We start from the raw sequence: 10,964 nt of genomic DNA, 5'->3' as shown, positions 1-10,964 counted from the left end.
TGTCTATGGAGATTGCATGGCGGTGTGCTCGATTTTATACACCTGTCAGCAACAGGTGTGGCTGAAATAGCCGAATCCACTAATTTGAAGGGTCCACATACTTTTGTATATATAGTGTATGTAGATAGCATATGCCATGTAAGATAATCAAATGTGAATATTTGTTTGTTTTTTATCAGTCAACAGTAGTTTGAATCAAGAACAAGCTCTATATAGTCGAATTTTCTGTCAAGCTGCTAAACTTTAAAAACGAAAACCTGCCATGGTGACCTAGCCTGCTTCAATTCTTCAACTCATAAGATATTAAGCTATTTTCATGTAGTATTCTAATTGTGATTATTCTTTCTTTTTTATACTGATATAGGGGTTTCGTCATTATATAGTCATGTTAGGCTACTACTCATAGGACATTTCACAACATATGTCTCTTTATAGGCAACAGTATAGGCTATAACAGGCGGTGCTTCGGTGAATAGAACTAGGGAGAACATCCGGAGTAGAATGCATTTTAAGGAGGATTTCAGGGGGATATCTCGCCGAGGCGATAACAGCCGCTCAAATGTTTCTGTTAGAGCTTGTGGTTTTGTTATTAGGTTATTATTCTGTAGAAAATATGGAGAAGGAATAAAGTAGGCTATACTATTTCGAGAAAGATAAAGTATGACGTAATAGGCTTATAGTTATAGGCCCTACCCATAAGAAAATCAACCCTACAAACGCTGTATGCAATGTCATCCTTTTGCTCAAATATACAACGATTTAAAGAAAATAAATAGAAAATAGAGGCAGCTTGTACGCTTATCTCTCTTCTTGGAAAGAGAGATGGTCATTCATTAAACTTTCATCCATATTAATGCAGGAGCACGCTTTTGAAATCAAATCTGTATTCCGTTTGGGACAGGAAATACAAATGAGATTCTGATTAATGTTAGCAATATTCGTCTAAAAATGTTTTAGCCTTTTTGCTTTACCATATTGCTTTCCCACTTTTTAACATATAGGCCTCAATATTAAAAAATCACGTGCTAAATGTGTTGTTTTAACACTAGGGCTCATGCCGTGGTCCTCTGTAGCTCAATTGGTAGAGCATGGCGCTTGTAACGCCAGGGTAGTGGGTTTGATCCCCGGGACCACCCATACGTAAAAATGTATGCACACATGACTGTAAGTCGCTTTGAATAAAAGCATATTATTATTATTATGCCACGAAACGCCTGTCGCATGCCACTCCTAATCTCGATTCCATGTAATATTTTGCACGGCCATGGACCCATTGTATTAGGATGCTTTTCAGAGAGAGACAGAAGTATTTTTTTATTCGAAATACTGTAGCCTGTTTCAATGTTTCTATTTTTCCTAGCAACATTAGCTAGTCGCGTTGAGATTTTACGTTTTTGCTCAGATAGACAAACAGCAATAGTTGGTCTGCTGCTTTCTCCCCTCCCCCAAATCAATACTCGAAGCTGTGGTTGTTGTAGGGCTGACTCTTTCTTATTAATAATGCAAAACGCATCTGCCGTGTGTGTGTGTGTGTGTGTGTGTGTGTGTGTGTGTGTGTGTCTGTGTCTGTGTGTATATGAATGCTAAATGATTGACTGCATCATCTCGTTTGCTTCAAAGCCATGAATGGACACAACTAACATTTGGGAACACAACTAAGAATAGAACCACACACTTATTTTCAAACATTAACTGTTTTATTTAATATTCTTCATAATTTTAGCAATCTGATTTTTTATATACCTGTATAATAATCAATCTGTTTTTAAAACTGTTTGGGATAAAGTAGATTCTATATATTTTTTCAAAATTCCTTTGATATACATAGTCTCTTATTTACTTAAATGATTTGGAATAGTCAGGTATTATATGCAACATCCCCAAAAACAAACAAACAAACAAACAAACATAATACACATATTTTTGAAGGCAGTGAAACGGGGTCTATGCCTTGGCAACATCAATAAAAGCTAGCAAAATGTCACTTCATCCAGCTATTGATTTCGCGTTCTGAGTGTTCTCGTGCTACTGTTCTTTTGGGATGTATGGTTTAATGTAGGCTATACCCTAGTCCTAGGCGTAGCCTATATTTATTCATAAATGGATGGTAATGCGCTAACATAGAATGGCAACAGTCATATCACTATTTAAACACTGTTTTCGTTCGCTACATTGGCCAAGTTTAAGTAATCGTATTGCCGTAATTTTTTGCTTAATAACCAACCATCAAAACGTACCATTGAATGCCTGTAGTCATTCCTGAGATCTATTTTTTCATTCTTATTACTATGCTATTTTATATAATTTTTTTCTGGGGTGATAGGCATCATATGAAAGTAGAAATATCAGATCCTCAAACAACCTTTTCGATTCATACTTGGCTCGACATTATACATTTGGCAAAATAAAGTAAATAAAATATCTAAATGGTGAATATAGTAGACCGACCTGGAGCCAAATTGCCTTTCTGTCGTTGATTTCGTTGAGCTAAGCATTCCTCGCATTACCCTACAGAGTATGAGTAGCTTGCAATTCGCAATTACATTTTGCAGACACTCTTATCCAGAGCGACTTACATTATCTTTTTATTTTTCATACTGGCCCCCGGTGGGAATCAAACCCACAACCCTGGCGTTGCATGCTCTACGCCATGCTTTACATCCCTGTCGGCCATTCCCTCCCCTACCCTGGACGACGCTGGGCCAATTGTGCGCCGCCCCATGGGTCTCCCGGTCGTGGCCGGCTACGACAGAGCCTGGATTCGAACCAGGATCTCTAGTGGCACAGCTAGCACTGCGATGCAGTGCCTTAGACCAGTGAGCCACTCGGGAGACTGAAATGCAATCACCTGAAATAACAGGGATGTCTAGGCCTAGGCTACTAATATAAATAATTCATCGTCGACTTTAATACTATGTCATTCCACGATTGTATTCAGGCGAGGACCCATCATAATTTCATTATCATTTCAACTCAACACCTGCTAAATATTTAATGTAGTTGACCCCAGGTCAGACAAATATGGTGGAGCAGTCCCGGAAGACGGCCTGCCAATGTCTCTTGCAAAATCAGGTCGCCTTCCCCGGATGAAGTAGCCTATAAATCCATTTGGGTGTAGATTAATTCAAACGTCTTTTGTTTTGTATTTTTTGTGTTGATAGCTAGCACTCGTTTTCTTTTTTCTTCTTTGTTTCTTTTTTTGTCGCTTTTTTTCTTTGTAGTTTTTTCTTCTTGTGCTAAAAAGCAAGCCAAGTCACTAGGGCTGAAAGTGCCGTTAGAAGCATGGTGAGACCAAAATGAACTGTGGATTTGGAGGCCCCGTTCCCCCCACCACAGAGTTCAAACAAGCTTCCTTGGAACTCCAAGTTTCTGGACTCCTTTTTGAGCTTCTCCCATAGGTCTGTTGCTCCCTCTTGGCAATCCGCCAGCGCAGTGGTCGCACATGAGTGGAAGTCATCCCAATATCTGCAAATCAAATGTAAAAGCAATTAAGACATGCGTTACATTATATTGGCCTACTGTTGACAACTTGTTTTCTCTCCTCATTGGTTGTCTGTGCTATATTCGAGTTTTGTAATAATATTAGATGGGCAAAAATCATTCCAGCAATAAATGCATAATAATAATAATTCGATTATAGTTTTGTATTGTAATCTTTAGTCGGCCTAATAGTATAGTCTAGTATTAGCACCTCCCTTGTAGGCTAAACGAAAACCACGTTGGTTGTGATCTACACACTCTGAGAAAGATTCCCTAAAGTCACGTAATTTTATCCAACCCCTCTCTCTCTCTCTCTCTCTCTCTCTCTCTCTCTCTCTCTCTCTCTCTCTCTCTCTCTCTCTCTCTCTCTCTCTCTCTCTCTCTCTCTCTCTCTCTCTCTCTCTCTCTCTCTCTCTCTCTCTCTCTCATCCCTAACGTCCAATCACATGCACAGTTGTATTAACATAGTAAGAACAGTGGCTATGATATTACATTCACACAAAGGCTATACATTTCAAAGGAGCCACTGCTCCATTTTCTTCTTCTTCATATTGAGACACCCGCTGGCGCGTGGCTCCCCCTGAACCTGAACCTGACTCTGTATCTAATCTAATCGAGGCTGTTGATATTGACCCCCCTCAACCGCACGCCATGTCGATAGTATATCTCATTGCAATTAAGGAGTGAGCTACGAATAGGGGGAGTAGCCTAGCCTATTAACGTGCTCCTGCTGCCTGCTCTCCTGCCATCTGGCACCAACCGGTTTGGTATATGGGGTGCAGTGCGCCTGCCCCTTTTTAGATTTTTTTTTTATTTTTTTTATGAATACAACTTACGTGCAGATGGTCTGAAGATTTTCCTTCTCGTCCAGCTCCTGTGGATAGTTGGCCATATTCTCCCCGAGTTTCAGCAAGCAGTTGGAGAACCCTTTGAATACTGTATCACATTTCCCTGTTGCTCTCACCGCCTGTAGCAGATAAGCTGGAATTGGGGGGAAATGAATTTATTAACTTTTTTTAGGATAATGATGTTTTGTTTACCCCCAACATTCGATAGCATATGTCTTATAATGACAGGGTAAGTTAATAGTTGCTTTTTATGGTGATTCGTTTTAATTTGATCCAGTTTGTCCATTCATTCATGTATTTCCTTAATTCAGCCTTTTGGGTAGTTTTATATGGGCATGTTTAAAACTTAACCCTATAACTTACTGTCAAGAAATATCTTAAAATTTTCGCCTAATATAATGCTAGTTTTAATATATCCAACAATTGTACATCTGATTTTACATCATTTGATCATACACTCTGTTTGGAGAATGTATTGGGTGATCCCAGCCCAGAAAATGTGCGCAACAGCGACAAAGGAGGATGAGGTAATGCACCGCCGAGCTAGAAAAGGGGGGGTGTTTCTCACTGCATGGCTTTTGTGAGTGTGTGGGGGTGGGGTCTTGTGGTACGCTATAGTAAATTGTAGTAATATTTGTGTCTTTGTTTATTAAACCATATTAGGGGGAGTTCGTCTATAATTTGTTGAACAGAGAAAATTACAGGGTTTGTTGCTAAACGTGCACGCCTTCAATCCAACCCGTTTGACCCCCTCGAACTCAATTTTGAGGTTGCCAATGGTGGGACGCACCAAGCATCTCTGGTTCGTTAAGCAGAAGATTCGCTCAATTGATCATTTGTTACAATGTTGTCCCAGGTCGATTGGTTGCAGAATAATGCACCATGAAGGCTACACAGTTAGGCTATTTATCAATAAATAATAAGGGAACGACAGCGATGGACTGGTTTCATTTAAATTCATCAGTGTAGCCTGGGATAGCCTAGTATTGGGGACAAATACTAACAACCTCGGTTATAGGTATTTAGGTTTAGGTGATGTGTTGATAATACAGGCATTATGCGTTAAATATCGTTGTAAAAAATGTGAGGCTACTGTCATTGCCATCCTGCCCTTTCAAATCAAGCTGTTGCCTACAATTTAAGCAATCCAATGTCACCAAGTATGCTATGCGGAAATGTGTAATAGATTCTGACAAGGTCAAGTTATTGACTAAATTCGGAAGGCAATAATTAATAAATGTTACTGCGTCTCGAGCAACCGGATTGCAAAAGCGTTTTGCAGGGATTATTTATAAAGGGGCAACTCGCGAGATCATATGATCACACTTGCATTGTAAAATTACACGTAACCCCCATATAGCACTTCAACGTGTGCCGCTCTCATTTGGCACAAACCCTGTCTCTATATTCGACTTCGAAATGCAATTGTCATTATGGTCATAAATTATATGATGCTTAAAATGGCAAGATTTACAGTAATTTACATGGCCCCTTCGAATTATAGGATGTTAACATTCGATCCAATACAGTCTATAATGCAGAACTTGTTTATATAATATAACATAACCTAATGTCACTTTACTTTAATTCGTTTTAGTAAGAAAAATCTATTGTAAAATGTTGTATCCTAATGATTTTTACACGTGCAATAACAGGTTTGAAATGGCTATGCCCTCTATCCCATTTTCCTTTTAAGGACAATTTCTGCTCAATGTTTGAAATGAAGACATTGCAGGATCTATCACACGTGTTCTATCACACATACGTCATATAGGCTACCTCAGCTTTCAGCTCCAATAGATAGCCATATAGCTACAGTAGCCTGCATGCTACTACCAGTCACACCCACACTATAGATAGAGCTAAAGCAGAGTCAACCCGCAGAAAATGTACACCGCACATAAACGAAGAATAACCCTCTGAATTACCAACTCTGCGGACGACCCAGTCAAAGACAAAACACCTAATATCTAAATGATGAAAACGACTATCCATAGCCTACTACTTTGTCGTTTTGTAGGCTTATGCTACGTGTTAGCGATACCACATTTCAAATAAGCGATGCAATAAATGGATATGGCTAGCCTACATTTTTACCGGACAAAATTACACCATAGCTATAATCGAAAGATATCCTCCAAATGGAATAGGCCAGACAGCCCCATAGATTTAAACAAAAAGTTGTATCTCTATAGTCGTCTACATTATTTTGTTGAATAGAAAGCTCTTTCATCCAAATAAAATATTATTTTAAAGACATTTTATCTACGTAGACTAAATATAGTCTAATAGTCATATTCGTTAATGAAAAATGATCTAAATCCTATTTTACATTAGACAATTATCATATCGCTAACCTATACTCAATGCACTTCGTTTGAAAAAAAGAAACGTGGCACCTGCTAGGCACTTATATTTTGAAAGAGCTTGGTTGCCTTTAGATGCTGCATGTCTTTTTGTTAAAATGTTCATTCACAAGGCATGTCATGTCACAGCATTTCTGTTTCGTAATTTTTTTTCACAATGGCTCCGCTGCTGAATTATTCATAAATCCCTTGCCACTACAGGATTCTGAGGAGCAGTAGTCTTCCATTGGCAGCGTTTGCGTTATGCAATGCAAACGAAACACTGGCCTATTTGTGCGAACAGCCCCATACACGTTTCCAATCGAAATTAAAGGTACATTCTCATATAATTGAAAAAAGAAAATACATTTTTAGTTTCAAATCGTGTTCCTTTATAACGAATGGAAAAAAACGTGGAATTTGACATAGCCTTTGGTTTGTTGTGTCTATTATTATCGGACGAAATTAGTTCATGCATATAGCCAGATAATAAACTGATTTCATGCTTTCATTACAATAAAAAATACAGATTTGTTCCTGCAAGAAACGATCGAATAGTTGATTACAAATAGTTTGGAGGTTGACATTTATTGTTATGAATCTTGCCCTGGAGGCAGAACTGAGCGATATCCGCTAGATGGGCCAGCTGCAAAGTCAAAATTAGCTATATTCAGAAAAATATGTGAAAACAAACATTTTATTTCTGGTCTTAATTTAAGGTTAGGGTTAGGTATTAGGGTTAGCAGTATGGTTTTATGACTTTGTGACTTTTCCAGCTAGTGACCACTACAGAGCTGCCTGCCTCCAGTACAAGAGTCATGACAATAAATGCCGACCTGCAAATAGTTTGGCTTTCATTATTAACAATTCGCTATTCACTGTTAACTCACATATAAAACAATAACGAATCGACCGTGAAAGAGTTACTCACCTAACTGAACAGCAAGAAATAGTGAGATATATTTGCCGGACCAAGTTAATCCCATTCTACGTGTGGTAAAACCATTGGCGTATGCAGATCTTAAAAACTTGGATGGAAAAACGATGTTGAAGTCTGGGCATCACACATAGCCAACAACTTCCAGCAGCATTCACAGACTCTTGCTTTTTCTCCCGTTGCCTGTTACACTCAGTGTGGCGAAGAGCAGGGAAATGGTGCACCCCTTGTAAAGCGAGGGCGGTGATGGCTCTTTTTTTTCTTCACTTTCTCTCCATCTCTCGTTCTGCTTCACGCCCACATCGCATGCTTGACGTAAAAGGGACTGTCGGACTCCCCCTTCCTCCTCCTAGCCCACACCTTACAGTCATTAAAAGACCTGTGGTGATATCTGGGTCAAGGGCACACGTGAGCGCCAAGGACTACACTGCTGGTGTCTGGAGAGGTGAGACCATGGACTCAGAAGTGACCACCTCTATAAGCCCCTTTCCTTTGTGCCATCAACAGAGAAAAAATTACGAATATGCCAATATTTCTCTGATTTGTATGTTTGTAGTGTACTATATTTATTATAATATTTAATCATATGTTTACTATGGACGAAGAAGACACAGCTTCTGCCAAAAAAATGTTTATCATGTTGCTATAATTGTGTCCATAGGCCTATATGCTAAGTGGTCCTCTGTAGCTCAGCTGGTAGAGCACGGCGCTTGTAACGCCAAGGTAGTGGGTTCGATCCCCGGGACCACCCATACACAAAAAAATTATGCACGCATGACTGTAAGTCGCTTTGGATAAAAAGCGTCTGCTAAATGGCATTTTATTATTGCTATAAATTCTACAAGGGCCAAATCGGTGACCTTGCATTTAGCCTATTATTTTCTAAGCTATGGAAACTCTAATTTCTCACGACAGCCTATGATAGGAAAAGCAGAAGAGTTAGGACAACCCTATGTGAGATGTTGTATCCCAGATATAGCTCATTGCATGGGAATGCAATTCTTTATTCATCAACGCAGCAACGCTATCCTGTCTGACCTCTGGAAACTAATGCTGATAAAATACTTTTAATCCAAGTCCAGATATGCTACATATTCTCTCACATTTGACATATTTGTTCAATCGTAGGCTATTCTGAAATGTCTATTGGAGTGCCCTCGCAAGCACACATATGAGCTATGCGCATGAGTGTAAATATTCGCTAAATGTTTTTTCACATTACTAACCAGATTTCCATCCAACCTTTTCATGCGCGTAAAGTACATGTCGGATAAAACATGTCATTTTTTTGGTCTGTACAATTATTTATGCGAGAAATGTCGGTGGAAACACTTTTATGCGCAAGCATTGATATAATAACCATCATTTCGAAGTAAACTTTGAGTCACGCGATGACATGTTGTGACTCGTCGGGAAAGCATGCAGTTTATTAGGCTACAGATGAAATAAGTTATGATGAACTTGAAAGGTGAAGTGCAAGGAGATGAGCTTATTCTGGTGACATGATCATTGATGCTTGGCTGCCATTTGACAAATAAAAATAATCTTGCTTTTTTTGTCCATAATAATCTCATCATGTAGGCTATACCTGCGGCTAGAGCGCACGTGACAAAACTAGAGTGGGCACATCGCTATATAACGCAAAAATAATTTGTGAGAAAAGGATAAGTAGAGTTGAAAATGTGATGTAAACCCATTTAACTTGTATTTTTTATTCGGTACATGGGAATTTATCTGCAAAAGGTATTTTATGTGCACTACCTCATCACGCAAGCCTTTTATCCGCAACACGTCAATTTGATGGAAACACATAAATGGTGGGAAAATACGGATATTCTTTTTATGCAGATTTTCATTTTAGTCATTTAGCAGACGCTCTTACACAGAGCGACTTACAGTTAGTGAGTGCATACATTATTATTATTTTTTTCATACTGGACCCCCGTGGGAATCGAACCCACAACCCTGGCGTTGCAAACCAGGATCTCTGGTGGCACAGCTAGCATTGCGATGCAGTGCCTTAGACCACTGCGCCACTCGGGAGTCGCAAGGAAATCTGTCACCAATTGGATGGAAACCTAGCTACTGACAAGGAAAAGAGAACCTTCCCCCTTTCTTCGACATTAAAACTGATGTGACTGACGAACCCACTCACACAGTCATTTTAGATTCAGTGTCTGTCGCAAGTTGTCTTATGGGAAGCTGAGCCGTGTGTGTGTGCGCGTGTGCGTAGGGCGCACTTTGTGGGTGCGCTCGCGCGTGTGTGTGTGTGTGTGTGAGGAAGTCATACAAATTGAACCATAATGAGTGACGCTATACCGCTACTATAAAAGAACAGGGAGGGAAAACATCTTGCTGTCTCCCTCGCTGACGTCAGCGGAATTTGTAACGAGCCAATGAGTTTCACTTTTTTCGTGCCAGACCCGGCGCACCCACCAGAATACTAAAAAGCTTCCCGCAGGCGGCTTGCTGAAGGAGTATCCTCATACAGTGAGAACTACGGACGGCGAGCCCCCTCAGCCTTTCCTGAGTAGGCTAATTGGGTCCCCCTACAGTTCATTTAGAATGGAGACCGTGCTGCAATAAGCTTTTAGTGAAGATCTAGAAACGGTAATATTGTCTGGGCACCCCCCGGGTCTTCGGAGTCTCTTGTTGCAGCTGTCGGATAACGATACATGTTTTAGAATGATCATCATAAGATTACTAAGTAGCTTAATAGACGTCATCAACGGGTGTATAGGCCCCGTGTAGCTCAGTTGGTAGAGCATGGCGCTTGCAACGCCACGGTTGTGGGTTCGATTCCCACGGGGGGCCAGTATGAAAATGTATGCACTCACTAACTGTAAGTCGCTCTGGATAAGAGCGTCTGCTAAATGACGTAAATGTATTACTCAATGAGGGGTGTATGTATGAAAGCTACTGTAGTAGAGAATCACTCTTTCTCATTGATAAACTGATATCTAGTCGCCCTCTGGTGGTGGATGCTCGTTTCTACAGTTACAGTAGAATGGTTTTTGACACACACACCAACGTAAACAAATCAAGCTAATGGCGGAAATTTCACAACTATGGACACCGGCGAGAGCGAAGTTCCGAAATTCAGCACCACATGACAGCGACAATAATGCGCATCCACTCACCACTAGAGAATGGGGTGTGTTCAAGCCGTAAGCCTAATAAGTGAAGTCGGGGAGGTGCGACAGCCGAAAGTCAGACGTTGTAGTGGTTTTCCAAGAGCAAGGCTCATATCAACATGTTAGTGTCAACATAGCTACAATTTTTTATACAACTCTTTTATAAATATCAAAATAAACGTTTCTATACCTCCAAATCACACAATCACAAACTGAAAAC

The 10,964-nt window shown here is 40.0% G+C and overlaps 1 protein-coding gene across 1 annotated transcript; it reads right to left on the bottom strand.

Moving 5' to 3' along the window:
* Nucleotides 1–1,688: 1,688 nt before the first annotated feature.
* Nucleotides 1,689–7,803, bottom strand: nrn1a (neuritin 1a). Its single transcript, XM_084171926.1, has 3 exons — nucleotides 7,605–7,803; nucleotides 4,317–4,461; nucleotides 1,689–3,465 (listed from the first exon to the last, which is right to left on the bottom strand). Exons 1-3 carry the CDS (start codon nucleotides 7,657–7,659, stop codon nucleotides 3,237–3,239), a joined length of 429 nt encoding a protein of 142 aa, XP_084028052.1. The 5' UTR covers nucleotides 7,660–7,803; the 3' UTR covers nucleotides 1,689–3,236.
* Between the last annotated feature and the right edge of the window lie 3,161 nt (nucleotides 7,804–10,964).

The sequence above is a fragment of the Coregonus lavaretus genome (assembly GCF_964263955.1).
Source record: "Coregonus lavaretus genome assembly, chromosome: 2".
Taxonomy (NCBI): domain Eukaryota; kingdom Metazoa; phylum Chordata; class Actinopteri; order Salmoniformes; family Salmonidae; genus Coregonus; species Coregonus lavaretus.
Note: the sequence above shows the minus strand (reverse complement) of the source record. Positions and strands in the feature narration are given on the sequence as shown.